Source organism: Juglans microcarpa x Juglans regia, chromosome 4S, assembly GCF_004785595.1.
Source record: "Juglans microcarpa x Juglans regia isolate MS1-56 chromosome 4S, Jm3101_v1.0, whole genome shotgun sequence".
NCBI lineage: Eukaryota > Viridiplantae > Streptophyta > Magnoliopsida > Fagales > Juglandaceae > Juglans > Juglans microcarpa x Juglans regia.
The window spans coordinates 8,300,346-8,322,032 of NC_054601.1; the positions used below are offsets into that span (position 1 = coordinate 8,300,346).

At 36.8% G+C, this 21,687-nt stretch overlaps 1 protein-coding gene and 1 pseudogene across 9 annotated transcripts; one reads left to right on the top strand and one right to left on the bottom strand.

The window, feature by feature from the left end:
- The first annotated feature begins 1,545 nt into the window (after positions 1 to 1,545).
- On the top strand, positions 1,546 to 7,170 carry LOC121263531 (protein PIN-LIKES 3-like). Of its 9 annotated transcripts, none has more exons than XM_041166474.1 (11): positions 1,546 to 1,681; positions 2,249 to 2,414; positions 2,506 to 2,585; positions 2,867 to 2,991; positions 3,623 to 3,744; positions 4,220 to 4,480; positions 5,128 to 5,220; positions 5,764 to 5,864; positions 6,325 to 6,377; positions 6,483 to 6,668; positions 6,849 to 7,170. In XM_041166474.1, exons 2-11 carry the CDS (start codon positions 2,280 to 2,282, stop codon positions 6,971 to 6,973), a joined length of 1,281 nt encoding a protein of 426 aa, XP_041022408.1. In that variant the 5' UTR covers positions 1,546 to 1,681; positions 2,249 to 2,279; the 3' UTR covers positions 6,974 to 7,170. The 9 variants fall into 9 exon arrangements, with proteins under 9 accessions (XP_041022408.1, XP_041022409.1, XP_041022406.1 ...); XM_041166475.1 differs by having other exon boundaries at positions 1,570 to 1,652; positions 2,244 to 2,414; XM_041166472.1 differs by having other exon boundaries at positions 1,572 to 1,681; positions 2,244 to 2,414.
- Positions 7,171 to 11,861: 4,691 nt separating this feature from the next.
- LOC121262244 overlaps positions 11,862 to 21,687 on the bottom strand; it is a 37,403-nt pseudogene continuing 27,577 nt past the window's right edge.

Sequence of the window (21,687 nt, forward strand, 5' to 3'; positions counted from 1 at the left end):
TTTGTAGAAATTTTCATTTGGATAACTATAATAAAACTAATTAAAAAAGATACACATATATATGCTCGAATGAAGTGCACGTACGCATTTTCAACGAGGATGTTTGATTGGCATACAATGTTGAGATGGTTAAAACATTTACTTAGTTGATAATTAATATGCTTGGATAATCTAAATACATGATGTTCGAATGGTCGGAACATATGCTCAGATGATCGAAATATTATATGTTCCGATGCTCAACACATATACTCCGAAGATCGAAATATTTATTCGGATGGTCGGAATATAAACTCATGAGATGGTTTAGACATATATGCTCGGAATCCTCGGATATTAGTTGGAACATATGCGCGGATGGGGTGGCATTTTCTTCTTCTTCTTATATATTGCAGTACTCTTGTGATGTATCTCAGCTAGCGAACATTGCTCATCACCGAGGTTTGCAGAACTGATATTTGGACTAGGGAAGACTGCTGGAATTAAAGACAGTGGGATCGAGCTCCTTCACCAACCTAAATCCCAAGGCTTATGAAACTCTTTTAACTTCTTTTGTGAGTGAAAATATGTTTCTTTCTCCAATCTTTTAGAGCTAAATAGCACCCTGCATGCAGCATTATTCGTAATAATAATGTGGATTAGGCTCTGGTTTATCTCATATATCTAAACTTTTTAAGAATTGCTGAATTACTTTCGAAAGTTCCTGAATGCCAATATGAGAATAGATGAAAAGAGAATTAGAGTTCTGGTGGTAACAATGGCAGAAAACTGATAGGTTGAGAGATTTTTATTAGAATTAACAATATTATTAAGAATAATAAAATTGGTTTAAAAAATATTAGGTGCAATATTTTATAAAAAGATTTGCTTGCTTTTATGTAGTAATGGATAGATAACAACTATTTCTTGAAAAAATGAGTATTTTTTATTAAAATGAGTCTAACTTCGTCACAAATAGTCATTTTTATCGTAAATAATCATTCACAAATACTCATTTTTTTTTTATAGTAGGTATGTACGCACAACAAAATAAAACATTTCGAAAGTCATTCACGGTCCCTAGAATCTAGACATGACATGGTTCGAGACTCAGTCATGTCTGATTTGCTAGTTAGGCAACTTTGTTTGGTTACATAGTTCAGATAAGATGAGATGATATGTTTTATTGAAAGTTGAATAAAATATTGTTATAATATTATTTTTAATATTATTTTTATTTTTAGATTTGAAAAAGTTGAATTGTTTATTATATTTTATGTGAAAGTTTGAAAAAATTATAATGATTATATGAGGAATAAATATAGATAGAAGCCACTATTGAGAGCATCCATTTTGCACACATGATGTGGCATCATCTAGACCACACATCTCCCCAAGTGAGTGTTGAGAACATCAACTAGAAGTAGCCATGCAGTAAGTACAAAGTGTGCACTGCTACAATGATTTCTCTTTAGCATTTATTACATGAGATGAGATTAGAGAGTTTGGTTTTGTTAAAACAAAACCAATATGCTTCTCCGTCGTTTCTTTGCCCATGTTCTGTGAGTTCTCTTATAAAAACCTTTGGAGATCCATTGCCTTCTTTGAGTTCTTCACACGTGGGATCGTTGCATGGATGACATAGAGCCGGGGAAAAAGGAGGTTCTTTTGAGGTGTCTCTCTCGCGTAGAAGAGTTAGCTGGTTGGACTCATGACATGTTTCAAGTTTTCTGTTTCGTTTCATACTCAATATATACAACCTTTGTTAATACTTATGCTGTTTGGGAATCCATAAATGTTTTGATTGAGAACGACTTGGAGTTGCAGCTTTTGGTTTGTTTAGTCGATATTTAATTCAAAATTTAGAAGCTGGATACGTAACTATTTGTGCATGCCTGTAATCGTTTTCCTTTTTAATCTTTAGACCATCTTACAAAGAAATGAATCCTCCACAGCTATTCCAAGCAAATGTTCCTGTGATACTTGAACTAGATATGCAGTTTTGTTCAATAGAAGCTGGGATTTTTCCTTACGAGAATCGAGAAAATTTTGAAATAAGCCATCGGGTAATTAATTCCATGTGATTCCTTTGTACCCCCTATTGTTCGAGCGAGCTGCAGGTGTTGGCATTTTGTTATATGTATGAATGATTTAGCCATTTTGGGTATTTTTCCGTTTTATTGTTCGAATCAGTCGTGTTTCAGACAGCAGTCAATTAATCTGAACTCTCTATTTTTCATAATATTGGCTTTTGGTATGGTTGGTGAAGGTCGTTTTCAAGATTGCGAGGGAATCTCAACATGAAGCTTTTGCATCTCTTCATCACAGCATCAATTCCAGTCTTGAAACTACTCTTGATTACCGGACTTGGGGCTTATCTTGCTCGAGATAGTATCGATATTTTGGGGGAAGATGCTAGGAAGCATTTAAATACTGTTAGTTCGTTGATTCAATTCTATGTTGTTTCACAAGCATTATTGATTAAATGCACTGTGCAGTCTCTTAGTATTCTTTGTTTGTTAACAGGTTGTTTTCTATGTATTCAGTCCAGCCCTTGTAGCCTCCTACCTGGCCGAAACAATAACAAGCAAGAGCATGGTTAAGATGTGATTACAGCTCTCACTCCATTTAACCTACGAGTTCAGCTATATACAGTCACTTGTGCGTACTCATTATACACTTCACTAATATAATTGGCCAAATTAGTTATTTTATATTAAAAAAAGTGATGCAGCCAATCACATTAGTGGAATTCACAAAGAATACGCAAAAGTGACTGCACATAGAGTTTTTGTTAATCTATGCCGAAGCTCACTGGAAAAAAATTCAATTCTTTTTTTAGTATTACAATTCTAGTATTTTGAAGTGAATTTGGTTGGGTGTGTAGGTGGTTTATGCCAATCAATATCCTCATCACATTTATTATTGGCTCTATTCTTGGATGGATAGTTATCCTAGTTACAAGAGCTCCTCCACACCTGAGAGGCCTCATATTGGGTTGCTGCGCTGCAGGTAAACATATATATATATATATATATATATATATATATATAAAGATATATGTTTATATAAAGATATAGATATAGATACTTCCTTTCCTTTATTGTTCAAAATAACTAGATGATCAGAAGTGTAGCAATCCTTTCATTAAAAGTTCCAGAGTATCTTAGAAATTGATGATGGACACAGAATGCAATTTTTAAGGAAGATTTGATTTTATTTCACCTGCTTACCCACTTTTGCAATTAGAAGTTTAATCAGTCATTGGAGGAGGTTCTGTCCTGGCTTTCGAAAGCTGGATTACCCTCGAAGGCTTATCAACCTCACTCACCATTGACTTATTGCACCAATGGTGGGTTAACTTAACCATGCATATCAGAGTCGTTGTGGTTGTAGAGGCTGATTACCTTGACAAGGAACAATAAACAGGATTTTTTTGTCTCAACATTTTTTATGACTTGTTTGTTTATTTTCTTTGGTGCAAAACATATAGCTAAAGTAATTACTTCCAAAAAAATTCTGTATCGTTTCATCTTCAAAGTACACTCTAATTTTATCGGAGGATGTAATCCAATGAAGTGCTATTATTCTATATGTACTACGTTATAAATCATTGACACACTTTTTCTCCTTATGTGAACAGGAAATTTAGGGAACATTCTGTTGATTATAATCCCGTCTGTTTGTAAAGAAAAAGGAGGGCCATTTGGAGCACCTGATGTCTGTCAAACAGATGGAATGGGTTATGTTTCACTTTCAATGGCGGTATATTTTCCCTTTCCTTTTATTTCATTTCTTTTTCTGGACTGAACTCTGAAGTTATTTATAATATTTTGCTTGGATTCCAACCTTGAATGATATCAGATGATCTTGCTAGTTGCTTCTTGTGAATTTTAAGGTGTTTATAACCACTTTTACTATATAATAACCACCATCAAATTCTAGTATATATATGCCAACTCTTGGGTGGTCTGTAATCAACAAATCGTCTGAGTAAGGCTTTAGCCCAATAAATTGAGAATGTTTTCGACTATGGTTGGTATCTCATACAAGAGAAAGTTTATCCAATTGAGATTTAAATCATCATATGGTGTACATTTTTCGCCTTCAGTTTAGAATTTAGTTGTCCTACTACATGTAATGTGAGCATTTGTTTCAGTACATCTTACCCAGTTTAACTATGATTGGCCAATTTCCAAGTAGATTTCTACTCTTGTAATTGTTTGCTGTGACACTTCAGATAGGAAGCATTTACTTGTGGTCTTACGTGTATAATATCATACGGATATTTTCAAGGAGAAGCACCAAAGGATCAGAAGTAAGAGAAATCTCTATCAGTATGCCTTCCAAAGAATCCTCCACATCAGTCCTAGAGAGTTGCATAGAGCCGCTACCTTCTTCCTCCAAGGATATGATAGCTGAGGACAATGAAAATCATCAATGTGCAGTTCCCTGCAGTAGATCTGTAGAGAAACCTGAGGTTGTCTACAGCATCAAACCGGTTAGCTTTTTATCTGTATATTACTTCTTACATTAAATATTCTTTGGCGTTATTTCATATCCTAGTTGCAACCCTGGCTATAAACTGTCCCACTTGTCTAACAAATTGAGGAATTCTTGTTGCAAACTTAGGAAAGGCCTGAAAGGGGCTTTCAGTATTTAGGTACAATTTTGAAACTTACAATTCATTTGGCAAAATAATTGCAAATACAGATAATGAGATTCACCTGGTATCATGTTAAAGGTCCCTTATGGGACGATTTCTTCTTCTATTTGACATGCAGCAACCGGAGAGCTTTACTTCTTATTGGTACATTATGTGAAAATTATGTCTCTTCTCTTTTTCTTTTTGGGGTATTCTGGTATTGAGTTGATGGTGTCAATTGGGATATTAGACAACCTGACTCAGTCTTGGAGCCCCGTTGGCTGCACTTGAAGAACAAACCTATTTTTGCAGAAAAAAGTGTTGTCTTAGCATGACTTTCTTTTATAATGTTTCATTCCCAAATAGTTAAGATTTTACTTTTTTTCTGTATGATTCATTATGGTAGAGCTAGTAAATTCTTTGCACTGGTTTATGGTTTATTGTAGTATTCACATTCAGAGAAAGTATTCTGTGATTTCATTATTTCTTGAACTCAATTTCAGGTTTCAGTTACAGATAAAGTAAAGCAAAAAATATCAATGATGTTCAGAAAAACTAATCTGAACGCAATACTTGCCCCTTCAACTATTGCAGCGGTATGACCATTGAGCAGCTTGTTTTCATCTAATCCCTTTTCGTGTTCTTTTAGCACTGTTTCCTTGGGTAGATCTGGTATCTAAATTCACTTTCCTAAACAAAACTAATTTCATTCTCCTTGGTGGATGTACTTTGCATTTTACAGAAGAATGAGTTATACAACTATTGTAATGAGATATATTATGTTTCCAACTTCTAAATAGAATAACTTTTCACATCTATAACATGCCATGTGCTACGTCCTGGCCCTAGGTGAATGTATAAACTTCATTTGGAGCTTTGAAATAGCACTAGGTGATCAGATTATAACCTATTATGTGAAAGCATGTCTCATGTCTGGTGCCACTGTGCCTTCAATCTGGAGTACACCCTATGTCCCCCCATCAGAATGTTAGACTCCCAAGTATGTCCAAGCCAGCCATGACTTCTTCTTTCTAACTTGGAATGTGCTGCTTTTCTTTGCTAGTGGGGAGGCTGGTGTACTTAATCCAAACTTTTGCTTAGTTATGGACACATTGACCTCATGCTCTTTTCTCATGTAGATTGTTGGGTTTGCAATTGGACTCGTCCCCGAGATCCGAAAGTTAATGATCGGTGAAGGTGCTCCTCTTCGTGTTATCCAAGACTCCGTCCTCTTGTTGGGGTATAAAACTCATGCCCAAAGTCTGTTAAACTCTGGATATATCAGTCATTTGTCTTTTTTCAGGATGTAGGTAATAGGTATTTGTTGGTTAATTGAATGAGTTTATAGAATTCAGCACATTTTATATCTGAATGTGCACTTTCAATCCTCAAATATTGAAAGTGCACAATGCACTTACTCCATGACCTATACAAACTATTGCATCATATCATGCAAAGGCATACATAGAAAGGTATCCAGAATGGCATAATTTTGATATCGATTCATTAGTAAAAACGCTTCTCTTATTTTTGAATTGCTGAAATAAGAATTTTACTCCAAAGACGAAGTGCCAAACAAGAAATTGGATTTTATTTTTTGGCCATGTTATTTGCATCCTTACATATCACAAAATGAGAATCTTTTGTTGTTCAACTTCTCCTTGCTGCTAAGTTTCCCAATACTCTCTTCACAACTACAGAGATGGAGCCATTCCAGCTATGACTCTGATAATCGGTGGAAACCTTGTCAAAGGTAATAACTGATATGAGGATCATCTTTTGACATCAAAGCCCAACTTTCTGTTGGACTTTTGCTACATTTGCAACAGGGAAGTTGCAACTGATTTATGTCTTTCAGGTTTGCAAGGCCGAGGAATTCGAAAATCCCTTATCATTGGCATTGTAGTCGTTCGTTATATTGCTCTGCCTTTGACAGGGATTTTCATCATTAAAGGTGCCCATCAAATTGGTTTGGTGCACTCGGATCCATTGTACCGGTTCATTCTCTTGCTCCAGTATGTAGTTCCTCCTGCTATGAACATAGGTAATTCTGTTCATTCAGATATAAAGTGGCTTGAAAATTTTTGCCATAGTTCTTTAAAATATCTTGAATGTTTTGATAATTCGTAAACCAAAAAACTTTGTTGGAATTTGTTTGAAGTCTTATTCAATTGACTTGCATCTGGACATTGTTATACCTTTTAATTCTAATGTCAAATGCCAGGAGTCATCACTCAACTGTTTGGAGCAGGAGAGAGTGAATGTTCTGTGATCATGTTGTGGACTTATGCCTTGGCTTCGATTTCACTTACTCTATGGTCAGCCGTCTTCATGTGGCTAGTGGCTTGAAGTCTCAGCTTTTATTAAATACATCCGCTATCTTGTCTATTATTGCAGTCAATCGTCTCCGGTCTAATGGAATGTGCGGCTTACAACAGATTTTGGAAAGTTATGCACTTTTTTTCGTTGTTGTAGTATTTGGAATAAGAAGGTCGGACCAGATTAAATTAAATTAAATATCAGACTAGTGAAATTAGATTCATAGATATTCTGATCAGTTGTGGAATTCAGACTAGTGAAATTAAATTTGGTTTAACACAGCCGTAAGAAAACCATATTTTCATTAAAACAAGTTTTAAGAGGATTCTGTGCAATGACGTCTAGAACAAATTCTGTCATTAAATGATACGGAAGTTTATCATTGCCAAACTGATCTGGATATAAATTGAACCTGACCATAGCCTCCAAAGCTAATCATTGCCACCAATTATATATATATATATATATATATATATAGAGAGAGAGAGAGAGAGAGGATGGTGGAGCAGCTTTTCAATTACTAACAAACGGACGAGATCGAAAAATTACCGTTAGTAGCATATCACTTGGAGGGAGAGGTGCATATGTGGTACCAATTATTCAAAAACACCAAAGAAATCATATCTTGGGAGACGCTAAAAAGGGGACTCCGAATTCGCTATGGACCCACCATGTTTGAAGATCACGACTTCTTAGTCGAGTTGGAGGTCTGGCATCCACTCACCAACTAGGGTGTTTCATCAGCGGACTCAAGGAGCCCATATGCACAGATGTGTAAGTTGCACGACTAGCGTCCATCACGGATGCTATAGGACTGTTCCGACTTTTTGAAGCAAGGCACACGAAGAGGCCATTGACAGTGGAGGCCAAACGATTGGTGACCATGGAACCTATGCCACCCATGCTACCTTCAACAAGTTTTTTAAGAACAAAAGTGCCACCAATTCGACGCCTCAGTCCTAGCGAGTTACAATAGAGGAGGAGGAAGGGACTCTGCTTTGATTGCGATGAGAACTTTGTACCCGACCATCGTTGTAAAAAATTATTTTTGATCGAAGGAGTTTATATGAATGAGGAAGGAATGGAGGGAGAAGAAGAGGAAGTGGAGTGGGCAAATTACGAGGAGGAACCTGTGATCTCACTGCGCGCCATTGTGGGAACCACGTCGCCACAAACCATTTGGATTATAGGAGTAATCAAGGGACATGGCATCATTGTTCTTCTCGACTCATGAAGTTCCCACAATTTCTTGAATGCCTCCTCCGCCGAGGCGATGGGCTTGTCACTTCAACGTACGCGTGGGATGAAGTTAATGGTTACAATTGGGGAGAAGTTAGACTGTAACAGTCAATGCGATGGGGTCCAAATAATTTTCCGTAATACTATGTTCCCCATTGATTTTGCTAGCCATTGAAGGGTGTGATGCTGTCCTAGGCACTTAGTGATCGCGCACATTGGGGCCAATATGGTGGGATTTTACAAAACTTGTGATGAGTTTTGAATACAAGGGAAGTCGATTGGAGTTGAAAGGGATTAAGGGCCGACGCATAAGGTGGTTGAAGGGGGAGTAGCAACTAGGGAATTAATCCGGAAGAAGGCTGGCTTTCTCTGCCAGTTACTTCCCCCGACCCCATGAAGATCAGTGCACCAGCTACCATGTTTTCAATTAATTTGGGTGCTAATTTTGCAGGTCCTACAGCCATTCCATTCCATCTAGACCTGTTATTGCATGAGTACGAGGGTGTTTCTTCCGAGCCTACGGGGCTCCCTCCTGACCGATCCCACAACCATCAAATCCCATTGAAGCTAGGCTCAGGACCAGTGAATGTGAGGCCCTACCGCTATCCGCACTATATCAAGGGAGAAATTGAAAAGCTGATCACCAGCTTGCTGCAATCGGGAGCTGTGCAGCCCAGTAACAGCCCTTACTCATTGCCGGTGTTAATGGTAAAAAAAATGATGGATCATGGTGGCTTTGCGTAGACTACAGGGCCCTCAACCAAATCATGGTAAAGGATAAATTTTTGATACCCATCATTCATGAGCTGTTGGATGAGTTAAATGGGGCCAAAACTTTTTTGAAGTTGGATCTTTGCTCGAGCTATCGCCAGATTAATATGCACACTTCAGACATAGAGAAAATGGCGTTCCGCACTCACCATGGGCATTACGAATTTCTCATTATGCCATTCGGACTCACCAATGCCCCATCAACCTTTCAATCCCTCATGAACGAAATTTTCAAGCCCGTATTGCGAAGGTATGTGCTGGTTTTTTTCGACGACATATTAATATATAGTTGAAATTGGGAGGACCATTTATCGCATCTCAAGGTTGTATTAGGCATGTTACAATCTAACAAATTGTTTGTAAGGATGGAAAAATGTCAGTTTGGATAGGCACAAGTGAGTTATTTGGGACACATGATATCCGAACGTGGGGTTGCCATGGACCCAGAGAAGGTTGCGGCAATGATCAAATGGCCCCAGCCGAATTTTGGTAAAGCTCTTCGCGGGTTTCTTGGATTGACAGGCTACTATTGAAAATTTATCTACAACTATGGGTAGATCGCGGGACCCTTGACACAGCTGCTAAAAGAGAGGCCTTCAAGTGGAATGAACAAGCCGAATCTGCTTTCCTTCAACTCAAGCAAGCCATGACAATGGGCCCAGTTTTGGCACTTCCGAATTTCTCCATACCATTTGTGGTAGAATGTGACACCTCCAAATTTGGCTTGGGGATAGTGCTCATGCAAGAGGGAAGGCATGTGGCGTACTTCAGCAAGACACTCCAAGGTCGAAACTTGAGCCAGTCCACTTATGAGAAGGAAGTCATGGCGTTGGTAGCAGCCATCCAAAAATGGAGGCCATATTTACTCGATAGCAAATTCATCGTCCGAACGGATCACAAAAGTTTAAGGTACTTGTGGAATCAAACCATAGCCACGAAGGTCCAGCAAAAATGGCTCGTTAAATTAATGGGCTACGACTTCGTGATAGAATATAGAAAGGGACGGGATAACTCCGCAGTGAACAACCTATCTCGATGTGAGGAAAAACCACTGGAACAAGGAGAAGTTTTACTGTCAGTAGGCCAATTCCCAATTGGACGGAGGCCATAAAAGAGGAAGTTATAAATAAACCGGACTTGAAAACATTGGCGAAAAAAATCCAAGCTGGAGAAGCCATCGGACCATGGAGTTTCAAGTCTGGACTTATTTTTTACAGGGATCGGATTTACTTAAAGGCCAACTCTCCCCTCATACAACCTATTCTCAGCGAGTTCCATGCCGGCACCCATGAGGGTTTTCACAAAATGTGACAGGGCTCAAAGTAATTTTTTATTGGCCCAAGGTAAGGACTCACGTGAAGGTGTTCATATGAGAGAGCAATGTATGTCAATGGCACAAGAGTGAACACACCAAATCTGTAGGTCTCCTCCAACCATTGTCCATTCCGGTTGCTATACGGTTGGACATATCCATGGATTTCATAACTGGGCTTCCCAATTCACATGGAAAAAATGTTATTTTTGTGGTGGTGGATCGATTGTTGAAATTCACTCACTTTGTGCCTCTCAAGCACCCCATTTACGGCAACAATGGTGGCTCAAATTTTTTTCAAAAATGTGTTCAAGTTATATGGACTACCAACATCCATTGTGTGTGATTGTGATCCAACTTTTACTAGCAAATTTTGGCTTGAGCTTTTCCAACTACAAGGCATCAAGTTCAATTTTAGCTCTTCTTATCATCTGCAAATGGACGGGCAAATCAAAGTGGTTAACTGCATGCTAGATATGTACTTACAATGCTTCATTAGCAACACCCCAACGGTGTGGGTTAAATGGCTACCATGGGTAGAGTACATCTATAATACCAAAGCACACTCCAGCACTGGTCGGACCCCTTACAAAGTGATTTATGGCCGAAAGCCCCTAACCCTTCTTTCATATGTGCAAGGAACAACCAAGGTGGAGGCAGTAGTTCAAACACTTACAGATAGAGATTAGCTCATCAAAGAGGTGCCGAATGAAACTTCAGTATGATCGGGGGCATCAAGAAAGGAGCCTCCAACCAAGTGACTTAGTTTACGTGCGACTACAGCTGTATAGGCTGAACACAGTGGAGAGAAGGACTAATAGGAAGTTTTCCGCTAGGTACTACGGGCCATTCAAGGTTCTAGAACATATTGGGCAAGTGGTCTATCGACTAGATTTTCCTCTTGGCTCGCACGTCCACCTTATGTTTCACATGTCTCTCTTCAACATAAAATTAGGCAACAAGGCGATGTCATCCACGGAGCTTCCAGAATCAGTGCTCAGCTCACCACCGATCACACCGCAAGCCATCCTATCATATCGTGGCTAAGGGAATAGAGTGGAAGTCCTCATCCATTGGAGCGGCATCAACCCAGCATAAGCCACCTGGGAAAACCAAGCAGCAATCAAGGTGCAATTTCTGGAATTTTTCCTTGAGGACAAGGAAAGTTTTGAAGAAGGGAGGAACGATATGGAAAGATCTTATTTGGCAACTAAGGGTATTTTTGGGCTAGAGAATAATTGTTTAAAGAGGCAAACTTGCCTTATTTCGGAACAAATCAATTAGGATTTATTTCATATGTTTCCTTGTATGCAAAAGTTGATTATAAGTATGTAATGATGCTATCAATAAAGTTATCTGACAATTATTCACAAACTAATGTTTGTAGAGGCAGGTTCCTCCTAAAAACCCATGTTCATCCTTTCACAAAATTGATCAACATAGGTAAAGCACGCGAACACGATCCAGCGTCTTTTCCAGTCGACCCACCCATCACACATTCCGTCTTTAGAGCTCGTAACATTAAACAAATTTGGTTTTCTATAGAATTTCTGTTAATATCCAGCAGAAATATTTCCCATCCAGGTAGCTTTCTGTTCAAAGTGAGTCCTTATCCTAATCATTGAAGTAAGGATGTTCCATAGCTTTTTTTGCTGAGATCCGCCTGGGGGTTCATATTGCAACATTTGCTACCAAACACATCGTCTTAAGTGTGTCAATTATTACATCTTTTTGTCTAGAGCAACCATTGCATGGCCAATTGAAGTGGTAGTAGGTCCAACTTACAGATAACAGATCCAGTCCATCCTTATCCAAGTTAGGAACAACTGTTAAAAGATGTTTGGGTCTCCATTGGGGGTACTCATGCCAATGTGTTAGGTTGCTTACCCCATGCCACATTTCATTGTTTGGGGTACCTAATAACCTACATAAAAAATCTAGATAAAACAAATTACGGTGGCACACAAATACAGAAGACAGAAGCCAGGGTGACACATTGAGAGTGGATGCTGCATCACTAAACTTGAATATGTGAAAGAGCCGTTGCAGTTCAGAATCTCTTCGAAACAATGCTTGCGTAGTGACAAGCTCAGCTACAACTCAGATGAAACAAATAAACTAAAATAAATGTCTAATATGGTAACGAACAAATTTAATTGAGGATCAAACTAGTTTCACTAAAATAAGGATCTTTTACCAAATATACAACCAACAGACCACACATCTATTGCAGTTGAGTAATGGGTAGACCATATAAGGACTTCTGGAGCGCTATACCAAAGAGTCAATATCTGGAACAACAATTAGGCACATTTTTTTCTTATGATTTAGTTAAGAGAACTTGAGATAAACATAAAGATATACATGAGAAAACATGATTTTACCTCATGAGTATACTTCTTGATTGGCACGATGTACGCTCGAGCTAGTCCAAGGTTTGCTATTTTAAGCACCATTGTCTTTGGGTCCATCAAGAGATTATGAGGTTTCAGATCCCTTTAACATAAAAACAGTAAAGAGAGAGAGTTGATAATTCTAGTTTGCTCATTTAGAAAGATTCGTTTTGAAGGAAAAATAAAGTCGGAAAATTACCTGTGTAGGATTCCATGACCATGGCAAAAAGCAACACCCTTGCAAAGTTGGAACATCAAACTCTGCATAAATATCCCCTAAAAACATTTGTAACTATGATGGAGGGAAAACAACCATAAATCAGCGATTCGGAATCATTCATTTACCTTGACGGTTTTGGCAGGAATGTTCTCTCCGGTCAGACGGAAGCTCCAGATGATTTTTTTTTATCAGTTTCCATGCACTCGAATACTAGGTAGAGTATCGTCTTCCCTTCTTTGTTCTGACTTGTTTGACATCGATCAACCTGTTGGGTGCGTTGTTTAATTAAAAGATTGTAAGAAAACACAGCGAAAAAAATACCTCAAGCTCAGCTTATAAAATTGCTCCACAAGTTCCTCCAGATTGATAAATCTCAAGCATTTCCTCTTAGTGGTGAAGTGTACTACGTAAAACTAGAGTAACACAAAAAATTCACAGTCTAAATATCTTATCAAGAGAGAACAAAAAGAGAGAGTTTTTGTATATGTCAGATAGTTCCAAAAAACAATTGAGGGGGGCTATATATATCCCACCCTTGAAGGCTAGCCTTAAGCCTTCAATTTCCATTTAAATGGACATCCTTAAAGTGTCTAGGACATGACTAGACATTTTAGGAATGTTATTATGCTGGTCTTCTCTGAGAGAGATTTGGCATATGTACTCCCACCTTTTTACAGATGTGCTTGGTGGTCGCATGACCTATTTACTTTTATGAACAAGATTGAGAACATTAGAGAGATGCAGACCTGAGGTCATGCCTTTGCATTACTTGCTTGTAACGCATGACCTTTACAAGTAAGTAACACATCAAGGTCAAGCATTTTCGAACCCTCTTGAGTTAAAAAACTTAGAACAATACTTGACTACCTCCAAATCATTTCAATGTGTTCACAACCTTAGCTGCTACCAAGATGTAGCATCATAGTTTAATGTCAGCAAATACTATCGAAGATACGACATCGAAGAGTCTTCCCTTTGCACTTATATCACTCAATTTTGGTCGAACCGCTTTTCCAACAATACTTCTTTAGACCGTATCAATTATGATCATAGAAAACATGCCAAAGTAGCAGACATCACAACCTCTATCTCGTGACATAGTCAAAAGTAAATGATATTTTTTAAAAAAATAAGACTCACATAGTGAGAAAAAGGGAAATCTTTTACTCACTTACTCATATGGTCGAATAAACACATCTAGTATGAAACACATGCTACGATGGATTTCTTTTTCTCAAAGAGTATATGTCTATATCAACACAGTACAGATCTTAGTCTAGTCACTCCTTAAGCGTCTAACTTGATTTTCTCTATTTGCACGCCTCCAAGGCGTCAAAGAGGATCTCGCATCTGGCTAACTTCATGCTACATGGATGGTGGGGTAACCCATGCATAGTCCTCTCAATGAAGCTCATCTTAGTTTCCACTGAGGCGACATATCTTTGTGTCAACCAACTTATCCCTTTGAACAAGTACCTAGGGACACAATGTCTCATTTCTACTTGCTACTCAAGCGCTAGAGGTGATCGCTAGTGTGAGTGAGCCGATCTAAGCCTGTTGACGTATCTTGTCTGTGTGCATTAGAAAAAATAATATGATAAAGACAAGGATTAAATCATATTGTATTAATATCCCAAATGAAAGGTTACATCTCAATGTCATTTGAAACACAAATTACATTTAAGTTTATGCAGTACTAGACTCCTAACATGAGCCTAAAAGATATCTCTTACTATAGGTTTCATTAAGGGATAAGCAACCATGCGACTCGAAGAAATGTGTTTTAGAACCATTTCCTTTTGCGCTACCATGTATCTGATGTAGTAATATCTGATATTTATGTGTTTGGTTTTTCCATGATACTTTGAGTCCTTAGCATATGCGAGAGCTACCATGCTATCGCAGAATATCATCACCGGATCTGAAATATCCATGCCAATGTCTAAATGCTTGAGGAACCTCCGTAATCAAACAGTTTCTTGAACTGCTACAGAACAAGTTATGCATTCTGCCTCAATGGTGGATAAAGTTAAACATGGTTGTTTCTTGCTGCTCTATGTAATGGCGCCTTTGTTGAGCAGAAAGACATATCCAATAGTTGATTTGCGCTCACCTAGGTCACTGCCCCAATCGGCATCACTGTAACCTCTTAGCTACAAATTTGAACCCTGATAGCACAGCACATAGTCCGCGGTTGCCTTGAGATATCGTATAATCCTCTTGACTGATTTCCAGTGAGCCAGTCCGGGATTAGATTAGAATCTACTCACTGAGCCAATTGCATAGCATATGTCAGGTCAAGTACATATCATTGCGTATATCAGACTACCCACAACATTAGCATAAGGGACATGAGCCATCTTTTCCTTTTCTCTTTGAGTCGTAGGACACAACTCTTTGGACAAGTTCTCGCTTCTTGCAACATGGGTGTTAATGGGTTTACATCCACTCATTAGGAAGCGCTCGAGAACTTTATTTATGTAAGTTTGTTGAGAGAAACACAAAAGTCTCTTTGAGTAATCTTTGTAGATCTTAACTCCTAGAATGTATTCTGTCTCACCCATACTAGCTGAAAATGATAAAGGGTTGATAGTCGCCACAAAAGAATGGTTATGTTGACAACATAATGAAACTCTTCTTGGACCTTTTAACATAAACACAATGATCCTCTATGATTATCGTAAACCCATTCAAGAGAATGGCTCGATGGAATCTGGGGTACCATTGTCTAGATGATTGCTTTAGGTCATATATAGATCGTTTGAACTTGCACACTTTACGCTATTGACCTTTGACCACAAAACCCATTGGTTGATCCATATAGATCTTCTCATCTAATTCTCCATTAAGAAATGTTGTCTTAACGTCCATCTGTTAGAGTTCCAAATCCATGTTTGTTACTATAGCTAGAATCAGGCGAATTGAAGCAAACCTCACCACTGGTAAAAAAGTTTCATCATAGTCTATACCCTCCTGTTGGGTATATCTTTTTTCCACTAAGTGAGCTTTGTACCTTTCTATTGATCCATCCGACTTGCGCTTGACATTTAAAACCCATTTGTTTCCAATAGCCTTGCGTCCTGACAGTAGATCTACCAGATCCCATACCTGATTTGTCCTTATAGACTCTATCTCATCTTTTAATGCTTTCATCCACTCATCTTTAGTAGAAGACGATAGGGTCTCTTAAATTGTTCTAGGCTTATCATCATCTTGTGGAGCTACCATAAAAGCTTCTCCTTAAATCTCAAAACGATGATGGGGAACACTTTCATGTGTGTTTCTTCACAGCTGAGGCTGTTATGGTTCACAAGTGGTGTGCTCCTACTCGGAGACAAGTCATTCTCACAATTTGTAGGAGCTTGAGCCACTTGGAACGCATTCCTCTCGACCCACAATCTATTGGATTTCCAAACTTCTATCAGGCTCACCCCTAGATGGAAACTCATCCTCAATAATAGTTCCATCAGATTGTTCATCTATTAGTATATACCCTTTTGAGTGTTCTGAGTAGTTTATAAAGATTCACTTCTTTCCTCTAGGGCCTAACTTCCCATACTTATGAGAAAGATCGTGAACAAAACCCGTTGAACCCCATGGTCGCAAGTTACTCAATTTGGATTTCTCGTCGGTCCATAATTCATATGGGGTGGAAGTTGCTGATTTGGAGGGCGGTCGGTTAATAATGTAGGCAGGAATCAAAAGTGCATCTCCCCAAAAAACAATTAGTATGTTTGCTTGCGCCATCATTAACCTAACCATCTCAAGCAGTGTTCGATTTATCATTTCCGCCACGCCATTTTGTTGCAGCGTACTCGGCATCGTCAACTGTTTTTTGATTCATTTTTCATTACAGAGCCTTTTAAATTGCTTAAAGAGATTCTCATCCTCAATCAGTTCTTAGAGTTTTTAAACTCTTGTCTAACTAATTCTCAACCATTCTTAAATATCTCCTAAAACACTCAAATGCTTCAGACTTATGGAAGATTAAGTAGACATAACAGTAACGTGAAAAACCATCTATAAATGTGATAAAGTAGACACCTCTGTGTCTTGCCCTCACACTCAATGGACCACAGATGTCTGTGTGGACTAACTACAGTGGAAAAGATGCCCTAGTGGCTTTTTTAAATAGTTTTTTCTTAACTTTTCCCATTAGACAATGTTCACATATGGGCAAGATGAACTTATCGAGATTGTCTATCAGGCCTTCTCTAGCTAACCAAGGCACTCTATCTTGCTTTATATGGCCAAGCCTAGTATGCCATTTATATAAATCCAAATTATCAGATGTAGAAAGAAAAGTAATAGACTTATTCATATTTGAATAATCCAAATCCAATATCATGAAACCGTCATGAAGAAAAGTATTACCATAAAACACATGACCCAAATAAAAGAAAACATAATTGTTTTCAAATACAATCCAAAAACCAAGTTTTAATAGAGTAATTACAGAAAGTAAGTCTTATTGGATCGTAGGAGCGTATAACACATTGTGGAGGAAAAGAGTGCGGCTACCCTGCAAGTCCAGCTTGTAGGTACCAAGTCCCGGTACTTCCACGCTAGCTCCATTCCCCACCTTGATATCACGACTCCCAGCTGGAATCCGGTGATACTCCACAAATCTAACTCTGTCTCACGCTATGTGTTTGGTCGCTCTTGAATCAACAGCCCACACAGGATACAAGTTACAAAAACAATGCGAGAAAAGTCAAAGTGTACCTTCTTCGGCTCAGTGCAGTCAAGAGCGAAGTGGTCATTCTTTCCGCAGTTGAAACACTTTAATTTTGACTTGTTCTTCCTGCACTTGCCCCTCTTGCTGAGTTGAGAAGTTCCTGACATCTTCTTAATTTGTCCAGCAGCTACCCCATTCTTGGACTTATTGCGCTTAGGCCTTGATGCCTTGCGCCAAATAGAATCAGCCACATAAGCTGTATGATTGGGCTTAGTAGCCTTTAGGCGCTTAGCCTCCAATCCAAGTGACACGAGACATCATCAAAATGTTTGATATTCTCGTTATGCATCAGGTTCTGGCTCATATTTTCTCAAGAATTTGGTAGTGATCTTATCACTGCTTGGACTTGCTATTCATCAGTCAGGTTGCTTTCTGCCGACTTAAGTTCGCAGATCATGATCGACATAGCCCTAAGATACAGCTTCATTGTGTGGTCAGAGCGCATTTTATAGGAGTCAAACCTCATAGTTAATCCACGCAACCTAGTGGTTGAAGTTCCCCCCAAACTTCATCTTCAAAGCTTGCTACATGCTTTAGGCAGTGTCGTAGGTTTCAAACTCATACATTAGACATTGTGCATGCTGCTTAACATTATTACGCGTGGGCACCGATTTTTCTTAACTTATTGAGTATAGGCTAGATGATTTATCTTGTGTTATTTCGAGTCCTCTCCACTTTGTTTAAATCAGCAATTATACTCTTGGATTCCATTTCACTACAACACGCAAAGAAAGGATATTACACACACACCTAAGAAATCTATCGCGTCTATTCAAGCTAGAAAAAGAATAATTTAGACATGTCGCAAGATCGAAAAATCGTTAGACTTCAAAATCATCTATTGCGCTACAATATCCAATTATTAAATTTCTAGTCTAATTCTCGCATAAATTTAAAATAAATATGGGAGAATTAATCATCATAAATCTCAACCATATTCTCACTATCTTAAGTAGTCACCTATCTAGTCATGCGTAAAGACAGATCCTACTAAAATCGAAATAACCTTTTGGGCCAGTCTACAAGGATAGCTACTCCAATCATAGTAACCTGTTGGGCCAGTCTACAAAGATGGTTCATATAAGACTATTACAGTCCATTTTTCTTGTTCCTTCAGTGCATTTACAGTTCTTACTGGGGCTACCATGGTCTTTTGGCTATACAATGCATTTATAGTTCTTACTAGGGTCACTGCAATTCTTTTAGCCTATCATTTACACTGACAATTTTAACTAAGACTACTTAATGAGAATTTTTCTATTTCATCATTAAAAGAAATGAAGACTAATGTCTAAACATTCAATCCTAACATTCATGGATGATAAAATAATCACATATCCACATGTTTAATTCACACATACATGTAATCACATTTAATCTAAAATATTAAATAAAAGATCACATGTAATATAAAATTACAAAATTAAAAAAAAAAAAGAATAGCATGAATATAACCATATATTTACATGTAATCACATTTAATCTAAAATATTAAATAAAAGATTACATGTAATATAACAATATATCTAAGTATATATTAAATCATGCAAATTTTATTTTATTTTATTTTTATTATAAAAGAAAATAAATGTATAATAAATACATTTAAAAGTCCCACCTAAACCAAAGGAAACTCGTAGTCCATTGGTGCACCTCAGTCCTTGATTTAGTAGGTGGTCCGGGTTTAAAACCCAAGTGTGCCACTTTTTTGTCCCCTTTTATTTGTGTTAAAAAAAGGGCTTAAACAGTATTGGGCTGCAAAACATGGCCCTTTGATTTTTTTTTTAACAGAATGGCCTATTCGGCCCTAGCCCATTTTTAATTTTAATTTTATTTTTTTTACAACTCTATTAAAATAAAAGAAAGTTATATATACAAAATCTAAAATTTAAATAAGATGAAGAATTTAAGAATTCAAAATTGAAATTAATAATTTTGATGAAGTATGTTATAAAATGAGTTATAGGCACACTTTTTTGTCTCCTTTTATTTGTGTTAAAAAAAAAAATAGGTTTAAACGGCCACAAAACATGGTCCTTTGATTTTTTGTTTAACAGAATGGCCTATCAGGCCCTAGCCCTTTTTATTTTTTATTTTTAACAACTCTATTAAAATAAAAGAAAGTTATATATACAAAATCTAAAATTTAAATCAGATGAAGAATTTAAGAATTCGAAATCGAAATTAATAATTTTGATGAAGTATGCTATAAAATGAGTTATTATATAATTATATCCACATTACTATTTGTAAATATGATTGTATATCACATTCAAGTAATATTAGATATAGTTATGTATTTTGCAAGCGTCACGTAATTTTTTTGATTAAGAGTGATGTCCACTATTAAAAAATTAATTAATTTTAGATGGGTTCTATATTTACTCACTTTGATAAAAAAAAAAAAATACACAGCATTTGCGCATTCTATGACTGTAAGTATTATTTCTCATATATAGAACATTAAAAATTTAGTAAAAATCATAAAGCGAAAATGATCATTTTGAAAGTAAATGTTTAAGTTTTACATAATTGACATTCATTTCATCTTACATAATTGACATTCACTTCATCAAATATTATAGAGTAATGCAGCATGCAGTTATAATTTTAAATATAAAACTCATTTTGTTAGTTTTTTTTTTTTTTAAATTCAAATTTCATAACTTTCAACATTTCAATAGTAACACGTGGAAAAATAAATTTTTTGCAAATACTTTTTAAGTACAAATAGCATTTTTCAATATTAACTCATTTCATCTCTCATTTTAAGTCTTAAATCTAAACTAGGTTTTTAGAAAATCTTGATCCTTCTTTTTTTTTATTATTTCGATATGTAAGGATATTATCTTATTGTATTTATTTATATATTCTTTGCACAAGACTTTGGTATAAGAGAAATGTTTTAACCACAAAGAGATTCCATAAAAATAAATTTACAATTAACGTAGTTTGATGTGGTATGTTAGATTATAAAATAGATTTAACTTATCATATGAAATCATGTTAGTTTGTGAACTTATTTTTATGAAATTTTTTTATGGTAATAACACTTCTATTCGTCCAATAGATAAAATTGCTATCATCAACAATTTTTGGATATTATATTTTTAAATAGAATATCATGTCATGACAATTGATCATCACAGGCTTTGGGCCAACAAGAACAAAATGAAATTAAGGCTGAATGTTATGAAAAATGATATTTGTTGTAACAAAATTCTAGCAACTGGACTAATTTGATTTTTTTTAAAAAAAGAAAGTTAAAGGTTTATTTAAAAAATATAGAGATTGTCTTTGCAAACATAAGTATGGTTTTTATATTAATTAGATGCAAACTCAATATCCAAATTTTTCCGTTTTACAAATTGATGCGTAGATTTTTAATTTTTAATTTTTACAAAATTAATATATAAACTTTAAAAAAATTTGTAATTAGTTGAAAACTTTATCAATTTTTTTAATAAGAGATTAATGTAATTAATTAATTTTGATTTTCTTAGAATTTAAATATTAATTTTATAAAAGTTGAAAATCTAGATTTTAATTTGTAAAAATACACACACACACACACACACACATATATATATACATATATATATAAAATCCGGGCACAATTAAACTTTTTTATTTTTTATTTACCTCTGGCATGAATTTGAATTTTAAATTCTTAGTCGTTGCCTCAACGGTAACAAAGAGCGGCTCTCGCCTACTCCCCGAGTCTCGTGTTTATTTCTCATTTTGGATTCATACCTTCTTGCACACGACTAGCCATTTGAAAGAGAAACGGGAGAGAAAATGGAGGGAGTAGGAGGGGTAAGGACTGTAGTGTCTGCCATGGATGCATAACAGAAGCTAGAGAAGGTAGGAGAAGGGACGTACGGGAAGGTGTACAGGGCGAACGAGAAGGCGACCGGGAATATCGTGGCCCTGAAGAAGACTCGCCTCCACGAGGACGAGGAAGGCGTCCCTCCCACTACTCTCCGCGAGATTTCCATCCTCCGCATGCTCTCCCGCGATCCCCATGTCGCCAGGTATACTCTGTTTGTTTCTCCATTTTTTGACAATCCC

Excerpts from the sequence above, each read along its gene's own strand:
- LOC121263531 (XM_041166467.1), top strand. The coding sequence starts at position 1,612 with ATGGATGACATAGAGCCGGGGAAAAAGGAGGTTCTTTTGAG. Across the intron at positions 2,415-2,505 it reads CTAGGAAGCATTTAAATACT|GTTGTTTTCTATGTATTCAG; the intron begins GTTAGTTCGTTG and ends GTTTGTTAACAG. Across the intron at positions 5,221-5,763 it reads CCCCTTCAACTATTGCAGCG|ATTGTTGGGTTTGCAATTGG; the intron begins GTATGACCATTG and ends TTTCTCATGTAG.